Consider the following 17448-nt stretch of genomic DNA (forward strand, 5'->3'; position numbering starts at 1 on the left):
ACTCATAGGCCTTGAGATCATAGATTGTGAGGCTTTGCAAGTCCTACCTGGGTGGAGAATGCATAACAATGAGAAGGCATCTTTTTACTTGAATACTTGGTAATTGAAGGTTGCTCTTCTCTCACATCTTTACCAAGAGGCCAATTGCCAAGCACGCTTAAACAACTTGAAATCCATAACTGCATGAATTTGGAGTCAGTTCCGGAGCAGATGATTCATAACGATAGTTGTCTTGAATTCTTTATGATTTCATTGTGCCATTCTGTTACGTCCTTCTCAGAAAGTACTTTTGTGCTTTCCACAGTCACATCCAGCACTGCCATGAACCTGAAGGAGCTCATTATCAACAGTTGTTCAAACCTCAAGTCATTACCTAGAGGCCTACACAACCACATGAGTCTCGATTACTTGGAAATAGTTGAATGCCCATTGCTTCTGTCTTTTCCAGAACCTGGCTTGCCACCCTTCTCCGGTCAATGAGATATCAATTGCAGTAGTCTCAATCCCTACCAAATCAGATGTACAGACTCACATCTCTTCAAGAACTACACATAGATGGTTGCTCAAGTCTTTTTCATTTCCAGAGGGGGGTTTACCGTCCAATCTGTTGTCACTTTCAATCTTAGACTGCGAGAATCTCAAGCCTTCATATGAGTGGGGGCTGCACAGACTAACTACTCTCATGGACTTCTCTTTTGGTGGATGTCAGGGGTTAGTATCATTTCCTGGGAAGTGGTTGCTGCCCACCAGTTTATCCTCTCTTTGTCTTCAACGACTGCCAAATCTTGAATCCCTGCCCAAGGGACTGCAAAACCTCACCTCTCTCGATAATCTGGACATATGGGAATGTGACAGGCTTCAAAGCTTGCCAGACAGCTCAAATAGTTCAGAATTTGAAATTTTGGGATGCCCTTTGATATACATTTAGTTGAGAAACAAAAAGTTCCATCTACATGCATTTGAGTAGTCATTGTTTTGCTATCTATCATCTTCCTATAGTATTTCATGAACCAGCCAAAGATTCCCATACTTGTAAGAAGAATGCCTGCCTACTTGCTATGGTGTGTTACTTCAACCCAAGATAATCCAATAGCTTGCAAAGCCTCCATCAAAGAATATTACTGGTGAGTTTCTTTCTTTTTTTTCTCTTTCAAAATTCCAGTATCATTTATACCCATACAGCATTATGAAAACACCACATATTTGCTAAATATTATATTCTCACGGACAATGACAGGTTCTTGCTGTGCTCACTGAAATAAGATGAAAAAACAACCAGTGAGTTCTTGATTGTGAGACTTCTACTTACTTGACACCAGTGCAGTGGTACCAATTCAGTGTATTTATTTATCAACAATTGATTGTGAGCTACACTCTATTTTTTGCAGTTATTTTTTTTCCCAATCAACAATTGCAATTTCTATTCATGAATATAGTAACCGGAAAATTCTGCTGAAAAAGATGTTTTATTTGACAAATACGTGAGATCTAAAGATGTGGAAATAGCTTGGGCAGAAGAGTACGTGAGGAACATGTCTTTGTTTGCATTTGTCCAGACTCCAGAGGCTCATGGCAGGACCTCATGCTCTCCTGCATGAGGTCTTTACCTTTATATATATATATATTGATGATTGATGATTGATCACTGTCAAAGGAGGTGCTAAAAATAGTTTCAGTTCTGAAGGTAAAAGTTTCACTTCTAGGGTAAGGTACTGGGGTATTAGGAATGGTTTTGGTCCAAGGTAAAACTTTCATTTCAATAGTAACTATTAGGAATAGTAAATACAATCAACTTGACGACACTGATACATGCAATGGAGTTTTCAATCAAATGAGTTATAAAATGTGTGGCGATAGTATGTGACTGAGAATAATTCTCTACAAACAGCTCTAGCAGCAGAAGTTAGTCTAAATCTCAAGAGGGTTACCTATGCCAAAAGAGTTTGCAATGTTTTTACCAATTTTTTTTTTTTAAAGTACGTAAACTTTTCCTATTCAAATTTTTGGAGGGCGCCTCCTCTCCTTGATGATCACATTGTGTTTGCTTATTGGTGTGACACACTGGCACATACCATTGTTGAAAGAGCCTTAACAAGGATTGATTCAATTGAACTGCTCTGATCATTTTATAGGTAAGGTCTGCTTAGTTCTTTCAACTAAGTATATCCTGTTAGACTTAGACTACCTTCCTCACTCTAGGAAAAGTTAGATGATGTACACACTTTGCCTCTTCACTCAGTTGGATCCAGGCTTTGGTGTAACATTCAGTGTAGTTAAAGGTATTCTCCCAAGTTGTGGCAAGATGCCGAATTCCAGAAATAGTTGTTATACATATGGTGAATTTAAGCCGTATGTTATCTAATATACCCTGTTAATTCATAATAGACTTTATAGAAAGCTTATATAATTTTTTTTTTTTTTTGGAGAAAAAAAACACACACAAGGGAGAGAGGGAAACTTAATAATAATGATAATAATAATAATAATAATAATAATAATAATAAAACTAACTTGACAGCTATAAAGCTACATGATTATATGATTTATATATATATATTTTTTTTAAATTTATCTATTCGAAATTGACGAAAAAAGAAAAGTAGGTGAGAAAGAGTTCAAAAGAAAGAGAAAGAGACTAACTAATTTGTACAAAACTACTTTTTTGTTGCCAAATTACAAAATTGTCTTTAAATAAATACATATATATATATATATATATTTTTTTTTAGGTCATGCCTCAATTGTTGTACAATTTGCTTAAGCCCTGATCCACTTGAACGCCTGCCTAAGCTCTAAGCTCAAGTGTGTGAAAGGGAGCGGTTGAGCACCTCACAACCCCTCATCTATATTTATATAATATTTAAAAGTTAAAGTATAGTATTCATTATTGCTATACTTCTATTGAGCCACATTAGTGTAGCAGATTAGTTCATTTTGGTCGACTTTGATCCACTTTGGTTTGTTCAATCCATTTTAGTCCACTTCAATGAAAGCTGAAATGTTTTGTATATGGACTCTGGACCCCTCATTTGCTCGAATAAAGTGAAGTCGATCGAAATGCTCGGTTTTAGAAATTATTTAATTTTTAGGGAGATTAAATTATTTACAATAAGATTTAGAGAATAAATTATATATTATATCACATCTCAAAATAATTATACATTTTCATGTGCAGTGACTAGATTCTTTATTTATTTATTTATTTTTTTTTTTTTGATATAAAATGTTTGGGTAAAATGCTAAAAAAAACCTCCCTGAGGTTTGGTTCAATTGCTAATTGACCACTTATGCTATCGATTTTGTGTTATAATTGTCCAAATTGGTGCCTCTATGTCACTCTTGTTAACTACAATTGATAAAAATGGTCATGTGGTATGCGTGTATTGTCACTTTTATTTTATTATAGTAGAAGCATAGTTTTCAGAATCGGACCGGACCGGACCGGGAGTTCGGACTGTGAAAATTGGTAACTGGGATGAAAATTGGTTTTTAAGCCTAAAGAACTGTATTTTTAGTTAATTCCGTAAACCCCTAAAACTGGGGTTGGACTGCATAAACCGGTGAAAGAACTGTGCGGTCCAACCCCTTAGAATTTTTTTTTTTTTTTAATAAAAACAATTTAACACAATTTTATTCTACTTAATTAAATTATCCATCTCTTACAAGGAATAAAAAAAAAATTATAATTAAAATCCTTCAAAGATATTCAACTTTACTTCAAAAATTAATCATAAATTTTAATGTTTTCATGGTTATTATTTTATTTTATTAACTTGATTATTTAATTATTAAATATATGTTTGAAAATCATTAAATTTCCCTCACATATATAGATATATTAGTCAATTTTGCTAGTTTTATAAATTTAGTATCTATATTTAGGCTTTAATTAATTATTAAATTAATTATGACGTCATTACGGTTCAACCATGGTTCGATCTCAAAAACCTTGAACCTCTCCCTTTTACGGTTCAATGAACGGTCCGGATCTGAAAATTTTGAGTAGAAGTGGTAAAATGCTAAATTGGATGATTTCTAGTGAGAGACACTAATACTTAATTGTATGACTTCAAGGATAATTTATAGTGGTTGTAATACAAAATGAAGTGGTTAATTTGGATAATTTTTAAACCCTTGGAGTCAATAATACAAAATTGATAACACATGAGGTTAGTGCAACTCCAAGTAGGAGTGGCAAAATTTGACATGACCCGCGAACTCGATACGACACGACACGACACGAAATTAGTAGGTTATGGGTTGAGACTTAACGGGTTCGTGTCATATTCGAGTTGACACGGCCGACCCATTTAATAAACGGGTTGGGTTAGTGTTGAACACATAGAACCCGTTTAACCCGTCTGACCCGTTTAATTAAATGACATTTTACTAATATACCCTTCAAACTCTAGTTATATAAACTTATTAGTTATTGTGATTTATTTTCTTTGACATATTGTGATGGATTATTTGTGATATTGAAATATGCTTTAGTTTTGAATGATTATTTGTGATGCAGCTATTCGTTAATTTTGAATTTTATATTAAAAATTTTATTTGTTTGTTTTTTCATAATTTTTTTTTTCATTTTGATAAAATTTGATAAACAGGTCGACACAATTGACCTGTTTAATAAATGGGTCATGTTAGGGTTGAGAAATCTTGACCCGTTTAATGAATATGTCGGGTTAATGTTGACCTGTATAGTTGAATACTTATGACTTGACACGACACAACCCGACATGCGAACACAAATTGCCACTCCTAACTCCAAGGAGTCTTTTTTGTTTTGATGTAAAATCATGGTCAAATTGAAACATTTTTGATATGACAAGTAGTGTAAAAGTTGGAAAACATTAGATGATCATGGTCTATTTGGATACCGCTTATTACTTAAAACTGAAAATACTGTAACAAAATAATTTTTAAATATGTGAATAGTGTCGTGGGAGATTGAGACCAATTTTAAAGAAAATTTTCCAAAATTTGTACTTGCGGGTCTCATGAACAGTGTACGGGACCCACAGAAAAAACATAGACGCGCGTCTGCTTTCCTTTTCAGTGCAATCCAAACCTAGCCCCAATATTTTTTGTAAAACATTTTCCAAAACTTAAACACATTGACCCCTCCTCTTTTCTATGGGGTGTTATTATTATTATTATAATTTTTTTTTTCTTATTTGTGTTTAGGTTAGGCGAAAATTCTAAAATAATTTTGTAAAATTTTCAAGAAGCAATCATATAAATAACCGTAATAATAATAAAAAAAACTCATTAAAAATATTTAACACTAATAGTTGATTTAGGGGTGTCAATTCAGTTTAGTGTGTCAAGTTCGTGTCAAGGTAAGGGTATATGACTAAATAATTTAACCTGAACCTGACCCATTTAATAATCGTGTTGTTCCTTCAACCATAATTTGACTTGTTAATAAGGCGGGTTGACCTGACCCAACCCACTTGACACACTTAATAAATGGGTCGTGTTGGGTTAACATGAATGTGACACAATCCATTTTCAACTTGCCTAATATTAAATATAAATCTATCTAGAAATAAATATATTTTTTTTACATCTCAAAAGTGGTGTATACACTTCAAGTTTTTAGCCCACATTCAAAATAATATAGTTTAACAAACATATAACATCCATCTAGAAATAAGTTCTTTACAAAAATATAAGAATGTTTAAAGATTTAGGGTTTGTAGGGTTTAGAGATATATGGTTTGTAAAGTTTCAATTTCAAATTATATCCCTTTATAAGTTTTTGTAATTACCTACTTTTCTTTTTAGTTTAAAATATAAGTTAGATATAAAAGATATTTGAAGAATCTAAAATAAAATGAATATTTATTTGTTATATGAGTTAAACAGGTTATGTTAAATAGGTCATTTCGGGTTGACGCAAATAAATTGGCGTGTCAAAGGATTGCAGGTCATGCGGATTGACCCACTTATAATTCGTTTCTTATCGTGTTGCCTTCGAGGTCAACCTCCCTATGACCCAAATCCACTAAGACTCAACTTTAACTCGCAAAAATTCGCGTCGAGTTCGTGTTGTGTTTACGGATTCGGCCCAACATTGACAACTATGCCAAACACCTAAGATGGTTTCAAGAAAATTTTCAAGACCAAATATATAAATAACAATAACAAAAAACTCATTAATTTTTTTTTACACCAAACAATGGGAAACTTTTTGATTCCCTAATCTACACATAAAGACTCTTTTTGGCCAATCAATCAAAAGGCAGAACAGAATCTCTTTTTGTGTGTGTATAAATATATAAAGCAGAGTAGAAGGTGGGTAGAAGAAAATCTTGAAAGCGACAGACAAACCAATTTTTGTGTCAACTTTAAAGCTCAGTGTTCCGAATGTCCTTGCACTCTTACTAGTTCAGTTTTAGTCTCAATGAACCTTTACACTCTCATTTCAACTTCAGTTGTGGTCGTTTTGGCCATCTTCTTCTCTCTTCCTCTTCTCAACCCCACCTGTAAGTTTTTCGTTTCCACAGTCATTGCTATTCTTAACACTTTGTTTATGTTAAAAATTGCATTACTTTTTTTTTTGTTTTGGCAGATTGGTTGAGTTTGAATTTGAAGTCTTGGTGGTGGATACCAATACCATCTTCTTCACTGTCTTCATCGCCTCTGATAGCAGACTTGGTGGTGAGGAATGGTGTGATATACACAAGCGATGAGTCTCTTCCTTTTGCTGATTCTATGGCCATTCGCAATGGCAGGATTCTCAGACTTGGTAACTTCTCCTTTGTTCAGGTTCTGCTTCTTCTTTCTCTTATTATAATAATACCCATTTATTGAATTTAATAAGACTATGAAGAATATGTGTGTGTGTGTGTGTGTGTGTGTGTTTTATTCAGGTTCTTCTTCATAAAAAGTGTCATTCTCTTATACCCAGTTTTTATTTAATATGAAGCGTGGGTGTGTGTGTGTGTTTTCCAGGTTCTTCACACCATTCTCTAGTACCCCCATTTGCTAATTTCTAAAAATATGCACCATATGTGCTTTTGTGTGTGTGTGTGTGTGTGGTGTGCAGGTTCTTCTTCATCATAATCATCATTCGCTTATACCCAGTTGCTAATTTCTAAAATATATTAAGCACATGTGTTCGTGTGTGTTATCCAGGTTCTTCATTTTCACCATCATTCTCATGTATCCATTTGTTAATTTCTATAAATATGAACCATGCTTTTGTGTGTGTGTTGTTATGTTCTTCATCATCATCATTCTCCTATACCGAATTTAAATTTCTAAAATATGAAGCACGTGTGATTGTGTGTGTGTGTTTGTGTTTTAATTGATGCAAATAGTCCTATGTTGAATCCTCTTCTTTTCCCATGTTTGGTTTGTGACGGAATAGAGAAAAGAAATGAAAACATGAGGAATAATAAGCCCACCAAAATGTGATGTGGTAGAAAAAAGAGTAAATGGATGTCATTGTTACCTTGTTAGTTATTCAATAAAATTGATTCCTAGATACTTTTTGGTGTCTGTAAGTTGTAGAAGTTTCCTTCTCATGCAATTATATGAATGCAGGAGTTGGCAGGAGATGGGACTGAAGAGTTAGATCTTGGAGGAAAAGTTGTGGTCCTGGGTTTATTGATTCCCATGTACACTTGATTTATGCTGGACTCCAGGTCTAGCAGAAACATCAACCTCTAAATTGATCCTGTTCCCAATTTATGCTTCATTCACAACACCACCCCCCCCCCCCCCCCCCCCCTCCTCTTCCTCTTAATATTTATGTTCTGAATTGGTTAACAAGATTAACCCTTTCTAATATTTGACTTCTCATTACTTTCAATAAAACTGACTTTTCAGAAAGGAATTATGTATACCATGAAAATCATTTTTTCTATATTGAAAACTTGTAATTTGTTAAAAGCATTTTTATCGTGCACACGAATATTCCATTGCATCTATCATTCACATGACTAGTTTGTGATGATGTAGACTTGGATTGAACTATCATGCATTCTGTACAAGAAGACAACTGTGACTTTATGCTTCTGGATTAGCATTTCAGTTGTTGAAATCGGTTTTTTTTCACTCTTTAAAGATCAGTACATGGAGGCTATGTGCACTTCATTGTATGTTTCAGTGTATGCCTTGCAACTATAATCATTTGATGCCATTGCCACTATTGCTAATTTACACACTCATGCATCTGTAAGACCATCATTTTGGGTATCCTTTCTTCCTATGTGAGGACAGTAGAGAGCCAAATTTCCATGATTTGTTTGAACTTAAACTTTAAAAGTGACTCCTGGATCTTTGAACTTGAACAGGGTGTCTGTAAATTAGAAATATTTGTTCTCAAATGATGGCCTTTTTCCCCTCTCCCCTTCCTTGAGTATTTGGACTGCTGCCCCTAATTTTTGCTGGCTTATTTTCCCAAAATTTTGTTTTATTTTTGTTGTGAAATCATCTTTATTTCCACCACATGGATCTAAATCTTAATGTTGAGCTGAAATTTCATCAGTGTAAAACAGATGGCAAGGGTGGAACTACACGGTGTAAATAAAAAAGACGAGTTTGTGAGAAAGATCAAGGAAGCAGTGAGAAGTATAACTTTCCATCCTTTTTCTTGTTTTAGAGTTTTGACATACATATGTAATAACTATATATTCGCTGGTCAACGGCTGATGTGTCAATTCATAGTCTAATCAATGGCTGATGTGGTTTTATAGTAATCAATGCATTCTGTTAACCCATTGTGTCGGCAACATGAACTTATTGTAGCATTTCTTCCTTGTAAAACATGAACTGTCAAGCTTATGCAGCCTTTTCAATTTGTTCATGGTTGAACAAAAATTTTCAGATGCAAAAGAGGGTTCCTGGATTTTGGGTGGTGGATGAACAATGATCTATGGGGAGGAGAATTGCCACTGGCTTCTTGGATTGATGATATTACACCTTATAATCCTGTAAGTGGTGACCTCATTAATTTGGCTTCTAGTATGAATACTAACATTCAGAATGGTGTGGACCTAGTTAAACTATCTTTATATGCAGGTTTGGTTGAATAGGATGGATGGCCATATGGGACTGGCAAATTCAGTGGCACTAAAGTTGTCTGGAATTAGTAATCTAACCAAAGATCCTGAAGGTGGAACTATTGTGAGAACTGTTGATGGAGGTAATATCAAATTTGATTCATTGTGTTAAGACACTTCTAACTGCTCAAAGCACCCGGTTTTATCAAATGGGCATGTTAATTATAAGATTGAGTTCTCTCCTACATTCCGAGTATCAGGTCTCTTCAAGCTTTGTTATTTTAAATCAATATATATATATATATATATATTTTCCTTCTCTAGAAAAATACAATGGAGTCACCCGTATGGAATTGAACCCATGACCATTGCCATTTTTCTGTCAAGATCTCTCTTTTTCCTCCTCATCAGCCAATCAAGAAGGAACCTTATTCACCACTCCCCTTTATACACACACACACACACACACACACACACATATATATATATATATATGTATATGGTTAAACATATTTTCCTGTATTTGGCATATTTCATGGTATATATATTTTTGAACCCATTCTATTCTTTTAAAGGAAATTTTTGTATTGCCAAGAGCCTTGTAAGTTGTAACAATTGAATTATAAAAAAGAAGGAAATTTTCGAATCAGAACACTGGATGCTGTGTTACAAGCTCTACTGTTTCACAAGCATCATTGCTCTTGGTGGTTAACACAACAAAATTTTAGCAGTCTGGGTCATAAGTTCACATTACTCATGACACTCAAATAAATTGTGGTAGATGTTATAAATATATGGCCAATCCCTGTTGGCATGCAAAGTTAGTGTTGCATGTTCCTTACCCTCTAAATTCTCCCTTAATGATTGTTCTGATTCAATTATTTATTTTATTCTGGTACTGGATGAATTTCCCATTTCATAATTATATTTATGGATTCTACTGTCAATCTGATTAGTGCTAAACTACTAATAAAGATAAAAGATCTTATAAATGCCATTTATTTGCTAATGGCATAGCGGTATATGTTCCTTTTTCAATTCTAAGATTATTTACATGGTTAAATAGGGGGACATTGCTACAATAAATAACTTGTATTTCATTTTGATCATCAAGCAGAGCCTACTGGATTGCTGATTGATTCTGCTATGAAACTTCTCCTTCCTTATATTCCAGAGGACACGGTGAATGAAAGGAGGGAAGCTTTGGTTAGAGCCACTAATCATGCCTTGATGAGGGGTGTTACAACGGTTGTTGATTTTGGGAGATATTATCCTGGGGTATCAGCAGAGCTTTCCTGGGAAGACTTCTCAGGTCTCAGCTAAATTTTCTGAGGTTCACTGGATGTCATGTTAAATGACATTTGTATTTATCAAAGAATAAATATGTGTGTGTTTTATTTTTAAAGTATTCTTTTGAACATGCACTTCAACACTTTCATAAGGTAAAAGGGAATCACAAATTCACAATAAACAACCACCAAAATGGCTATAGAATGTTGTATGATTTTTTAATGGCTTTATTTTGAATGAGTTTTAAGGAAAAAAAAATCTATTGGAATGCAAAGTAAAAACAAATGAGTTTCAACATTGAAGTGCAACATAATAGAAAAAAACTAATAATATCAATTAAAATCCATGGGACATCTAAATGGTCCCCTTGGATTGATTGTTGAATTTCATGTAGTCATGTCAAGATAGTAATATATTAGTGAGGGAAAGATTGTACTTTTAAAATATAGCTGCCGGTCTTTTGTTGTCTCTCTGATCTCTTTTCTCAATGCATAATCCCATACGTTGTAAATAGTTCAAATTCTATGTTTTTAACATTTAAATGTCTGCATTATATGCAATATTATTTTTGTGGTGGTAATGCCTTTTTACCTTCATGCACTTGTTTTTTATTTTTGTGATTTTTACAGATGTGTATCAATGGGCTGATGCTTCAGAGAAGATGATGATCAGGGTTTGCTTATTTTTTCCAATGGAGACATGGTTACGTTTACTTGTATGACTGTCTTATCATTGCTCGTTTTGTATAACGAGCAATTTTTTTTTTTTTTTTTTACTTATCACAAAAAAAAAAAAAAAATTGCTTGTTATACAAAGTGATTTGATTGTTAATAATTTCTTTTTTGGGTTCTGCTTGGGTTAGGTGACTAACTGGTGTAGTATTTCTCTTATTTTAATGAGCTAGACAATGTTTGTTAGAAAAATCCCGGGCCAATCCTAGTCAAGGCCCAAGTCCATTACCTCAGTCTAGATTCATTGTAATAGAGCCTATTTGAAATGCAAGCAAAGTAATCATAATTGTAGCAACCCTACTTGTAGTTCAAGTAAAGTAACCTTACAGTAAGTTTGGAATTAGCCTAAGGTTTACTTAATTATATATTCCCCTCATTGGGTTCAATGTAACACACACAATTCGTTATAGTAAAGCTGTAGGCTCTAAGAGCTTTCCGTTATTGATGTAAGCCATTAGGTTGGACCACTTTTCTCTCACTCACTCTCAATTCTAATAAAACTTCTATCAATGTTTGTTCTGTTGCTTTAGGTAATGGATCTATTCAAATATTGTATAGAAAAGTGGACCATGGTTTCCACCTTTGTAGAACCATGTGGTCAAATCAATTAATCAATGATTCAGTAAGTGTCAAGTTTGTGTCATTAGGAATATTTTAAGAAGCAAATATTCTTTTCCACTATGGTTTAGCTAATGCCAGTGTCGTTACTGTGCATGGATGTGAATCCAGGTTATGTATTTTAACTTTATCTCAAATTTTGTGGATAAGACCGGGTTCCCGAAGGTCACAAAATGGCTCTTCTGCCAAATGATTTCCCTATTAGGATGAGACGTGGACAGAAATGTCTCAGAAGTTTGGTACAATTTTATGGTGTTTGAGCATTTTATTTTATTTTTCCAAAAGGTTCATTTTAGGCTTAAATACACTATTGGTCACTAAAGTTCGGCACTGGGCTAAAGTTTAGGGACCAGCAATGTATTTTGGCCTTCATTTAATGTTTAAAATACCATAGTGGTAGTTGTACAGTTGGATCTTGAAACTGTAATACTGTGTCTTATTTTGTTCACAAGCAACTGGACCTTTCTAAGAATTTTCTCTTTTTTGATGAGTCTAATCTAATTGGTACTTTGAGTGGATGCTTTAAATTGTTCCCATAAACTGTTGCTCACTGAGTTTTGTAATTTCCACTTAGGATCTAATTGAAAAAATGGGTCGTGCCATAAGCCAGTGGATTTACTTGGGTGGTGTAAAGGCTTTTGCTGATGGGTCTTTAGGTTCGAATAGTGCACTGTTTCATGAGGTGAGGACAAAGATGTTTTAGCATTCCTTTTATATTTGTTCAAGTCCATCTATTATCTGCACTTACATCTGTTCTGTAATTTTTTTCCTGTTAGAGGTTGAGCATTTCTTTAGCTTCTAGTTAGCTTCTAGTTAGCTTTGTTAGATGTACTGGATCTCAAACCTAAACAGATAAACCCCACGATTGAGATCACTGCCCATACAAGCATGCTGTGTGCCTGGTGCAGCTATCCACACTCAACCACTTATACTTATTAAAAATAAAAGGAAAAAAAAGTTTAGTTAGGCAACCTCATAACTGCTGCTTCAACTGTGTTATGTAAAACTTTATCACAAGATGACTTTTATCATTTATCCACTCTGGAAGCTAATTTATCTAAGATTTGTGTTTTATTGTGTAGCCGTATGTTGATGAGCCTCACAATTATGGCCTGCAAGTGACAGAAAGTGAAATTCTTTACAACATGACTATGGCATCGGAGAAATCAGGCCTTCAGGTTTTTCCTTGATTTACAAAATCACATTATATGTATTAGTACTAAATGGCTTTGCCTCTACTTGGTTTCAGGTTGCTATTCATGCCATAGGTGATAGAGCAAACGACTTGATCCTGGATATTTATGAGTCAGTTGTTTCTACTAATGGAATGAGGGATCGAAGATTTAGGGTAACTTTAAGAAAATGATCAACAATATTAAATTTTTTGTTGTTTTTGTTGTATATTTTGAAATAAAGGAGACCACCATTCCTTTTGGTAATGTTCTTTTATTTTTTTGCACTGGATTAATATTATCAGATTGAGCATGCACAGCATTTGGCACCTGGGGCAGCTGCCCGATTTGGTCGACAAGGGATTGTCGCTTCTGTACAGGTTTTTATGTCAACTATCTTTTGGGCATTCTCTTTTATGAATCTTGCTATTCTTATGCTGCTTGTAATTATTTGTTTTTGGGACTTTTCTGCATCAAGTCTCACAATTAACAATATTCTGTAAATTTGCTGCTGAGTGCAGTCATTGGGATGTGTAATTCCTCCTTTCACTTGCTACTGTGATTGAGTTTGATTTTTAACATTAATGAAAAAAATGCAAAATGCAAACCAAGTGTCTACGAGTCTTTAGAAAGGAAAATATATAATATAGAAAGAAACAAGAAATTTACGTCGATTTTGGATGCTTGGAAATGACCCCTACTTGTTCATTAAAATTGAAGGAAATATGAAAGTGGAGACATAAATCAAAGTATAATTCAATGCAAGATGATATGTTATTCCCTTGTAGTATGATATCTCTTTCTTTCTTGGTGTTTCAGTCTTCCAATTAGTGGTTGGAACTTGGAACCATCTTGATTGGATCAATTCGTTTCTGCCTTTTTTTTTTCTTTCTTCTTTGTGGCTTATTGTTGCCCAGATCAGTGAGATTTAAAATGATATATCATTTTTGAACAGGACAACTTGTATACTTACAAACTCTCTCACTCTGTATGAATATTTTTTCATATGCTTGCCAATTTGAACAGCCATTGCACCTATTGGGTGATGCTGATTCTGCTACAAAGAAACTTGGGATGGACAGGGCTCAAAAGGAATCTTATCTATTTCGGTCACTCTTAGCTAGCAATGCCCTGTTGGCATTTGGTTCTGACTGGCCAGTAAGTATTCTGAGATTCATCAATAACTATTTGTCCTTGCATATTACTGTTTATAGACTGGTATACTTATTAAATTAATTAGTAATGTTGACATACTGTGCATAATTTTATGTCAGTGTTGTTGCTTCAGGTTGTAGATATTAATCCTTTAGGTGGTATTAAGACAGCTATGAAGAGAATACCTCCTGGTTGGGATGATGCTTGGATTCCATCAGAGTGCCTTACACTGAATGATGCATTAAAGGCGTAAGAAATATTAAATATTTGATCCTTCAGATGTATTTATCTTCTTCTAATCATAGAATGAATGCTTATTTGTTCTGTGTGTGCAAACACACACACACATATAAAACCAAATTTGTATGCTTGGTACGGTTCTATAAAATAGGAAGTGTCACATGTGAGTTCAAAAAACCAAGTCAGCTAGCATGGGTAGTTGAGTTCCCCTAACCAGACTTGACATGTACATTCGGTGGTGCAAACCAACCCTCCTCCCCTTCTTCCTAAGGCCTCGGCTGGTTTCAGTGTGAAAACTTTTTCTCATATAATAAAGAAAATCTTGTAGTCCATGTTTTGATTGCCAAAATGGGGATATACATAGATATATAGCATCCTAAAATAATCAACTGGGGATAAATAATTTAATAACTAGTCCTTTTCTGGCGTTTGAGCAAGCTCTTGATTCAGTCTAGAAGTGGAACATTGTCGTGAGAAATCAGAAGTGGTGGCTGTAATAGCAGAATCTCATATGCCAGTACATCAGTAATGGTGATGATAATGGAGGCATTTAATTGTGATGATTGCCTGGTGGTGGTGGCGGTGCTAACATGGGTGGCTTATGCTAAATTACAAACATGGAGTGACATGTTAAGATAATGACTAAAGACTATAATCATAGTTTGCTAAGATTGGAATTAAGATATATCACGAGTGTCCTTTTTTCCTGTTATTATTGTTGATTGGTGTTAAGAAGTTACGGATTGGAGAAGTATTCAACTGATTACGATGGAATGGACTAACTGAAGAGATTCTTTTGAAATATCATTGATTGATGCACACCAATTGAATTGAAGCTGATATGTTTTGTAGCGCCACTAAACTAAAGCTAAAAGCAGGGTGGTAAGATGATTTTGCCACATGTAGTAGGACACTTAAATCAATGTAGGGTGGTAAATTATGTTACCATGTATCTATGTAGCTCAAGACCCACTAGGTTCATATGTATTACCAATAGGGAAAAAAATATACCTTAGTGAGGAAAAAGTGATTCAAGACAAAGTCCTAATGGTACATGGGCATAGATTTTCAGAAAAGTACTCCCTCCAAACCAAATGGCTCATGATATAACATAATGTCGAAGCATATCCTGACATTTCCACATACAAGATTGTTCCAATAAATCTTCCCCAAATGCTCTGTAATGGCTTACCAAACACTCTAAATGGAGCCAAGACAATTTGGTCAGTGGTTCCTGATTCAACCAGGGGAACCCCCCCTACAGATGCTAAGTATGCTGCATTCCAAAGGAGCAAATGCTGTCTCCATTTATCACCCCCTGTAAATGCCAGCGACATTAATATCTCTAGTCTTAATCCTTGATACCCAAACAAAAATATCCACTAGTAAGCGACATCCCTGCAAATTTTCTAACCAAAAACAATGTATTCCCTCCATCCCCAATATCAATTTACTTTTTTTGTTATGATTCAATGGTCTTTTTTTATTGATGTGTATTTTTTGTGTTTTTTTTTTCACTTAAATTTATTTGTTTTTCACCTGATCAGTGCCTTCTACACCTGTTTGATATCACTTCTTACATCAGCGTCAATCACATTTGTACATGAAAAATTTACGCTTTCATGCTGGCAGGCACACTATTTCAGCTGCTCGTGCATGCTTCCTTGACAATGATTTGGGATCTTTATCACCTGGGAAACTAGCAGATTTTGTCATACTATCTACTGATTCATGGGATGACTTTGTGGCAGAAGGATCTGCATCTGTTGAGGCAACATATGTTTCTGGGGAAAGGGCCTATCCCTGAAAGCCTTCAAGTGAAGTACAGAAAATAGATACAAGAGGAAAGGGAATAATAGCTCCTGGCTGAATTTTATTGGGAGTAAAGCTATGGTATGGAGTCGCATTTATTGTGGAAACAAAAGATATGTCTAGTAGAAAACAATCCTTGGACATGGTATTGGAAGAAATAGTCAGTGTTCAGTGATTGTTCAAAGATGTTAGTATGATTTCCGTGTAGATATAGAACATCAATGGCTATGTTAATGAAGATATAGTCAGTGTCAATTGTATAGGAAGGCATCTAGTTATCATGTTTTGCCATGCTCAAGAATTAAGGATTCTTGTGGCAATATCTTTGTATTAAATGTCATCACTGCTAAAGTTGAAATGGTTCCAGGTGGAGAAACCGTGAAATTAAGTGCTGCTTTGACCATCAATTCTACTACTCCAAATTTGTCCAGTCAATTTCACATGTTGAAATGGTCGGCCATGAGCCGTGGACACTCTTGGTACACTATTTTTTATATAGACCTATCATTTTTTATAATATTTTTTTTACTACTCACAATTGACCATTTTGGCAAGCTATGAAATTGAGCATGTTGGTGGCATTGTTGATAGTGGGTAGGGGTAGCAAAAGCTTGCAAATTTTGCGAAAGACAAGTTGGTCTAGTTGCCCACCGTCACTGCGTCCTCTTGCTACCTACACTATATCACCTTTCTATTGGGGAAAAAAAAAACAATTTAAAATTCTATCACATCTATTTTAAATAACAGCTTTGATTTCTAAGTTTTGAAAATTTAGGATTTAATTTAGGCTAAAATATTATTTTGGTCTCTAAACATTACCAAAAACTTATTTTTGGTTCCTAAACTTTAAAAAGTTCATTTTTTGTTTCTAAACTATTGAGAAGTTTATTTTTCATCTCTAAATAGTTGAAAATATTTCACTTTTTATTTTTTAACTTAAAAAAATAATTTTCATATGTAAATTATTTAAAAAAGCTACTTTTTTGACTTTATTTTTGTTTTTAAACTGTTGAAAAAAACTTTTATAAAGTTTAGAGATGAAAAACAAATTTTTGGTAAAGTTTAGAACCAAAATAATATTTTATCATTTAATTTGTTATCACCCCTATAATATAAGGTTTTAAATGGTTTTTTTTTCTTTGTTCAAAATGAATTTTTCCTAAAAATTTAGTTTTGACTTGTCATAAGAATGAATACAAGATTATATTCACTCAAAAAAGAAAAAGAAAAAAAATAATCTTATTCCATAGTACTAAATCCACTTCATTGCTGGAGAGAATCTTTTGTTGCGCGCAACAGTATTACCTTCCCTGGCCTCAACAGTCAACATACACGATGTGCTTGCAATCCATCAGAAAGCAGAATCATTGGGAGTATTTTATTATCAGTTTGGAAATTATTTATTTTCAATAG

At 34.1% G+C, this 17448-nt stretch overlaps 1 protein-coding gene across 1 annotated transcript; it reads left to right on the forward strand.

The window, feature by feature from the left end:
- Nucleotides 1–6230: 6230 nt before the first annotated feature.
- On the forward strand, nt 6231–16442 carry LOC111984325 (protein LONG AFTER FAR-RED 3). The gene is given in 17 exon segments (XM_065769784.1): nt 6231–6494; nt 6581–6777; nt 7558–7606; nt 7609–7658; nt 8514–8586; nt 8843–8875; nt 8878–8948; nt 9037–9160; nt 10135–10329; nt 10937–11022; nt 12231–12338; nt 12739–12834; nt 12906–13004; nt 13134–13208; nt 13855–13986; nt 14117–14232; nt 15856–16442. Coding segments are annotated over 17 exon segments (1761 nt in total). The 5' UTR covers nt 6231–6412; the 3' UTR covers nt 16031–16442.
- Nucleotides 16443–17448: the final 1006 nt, after the last annotated feature.

Source organism: Quercus suber, unplaced genomic scaffold (genome assembly GCF_002906115.3).
Source record: "Quercus suber isolate HL8 unplaced genomic scaffold, Cork oak 2.0 scaffold_1374, whole genome shotgun sequence".
NCBI classification, from domain to species: Eukaryota; Viridiplantae; Streptophyta; class Magnoliopsida; order Fagales; family Fagaceae; genus Quercus; species Quercus suber.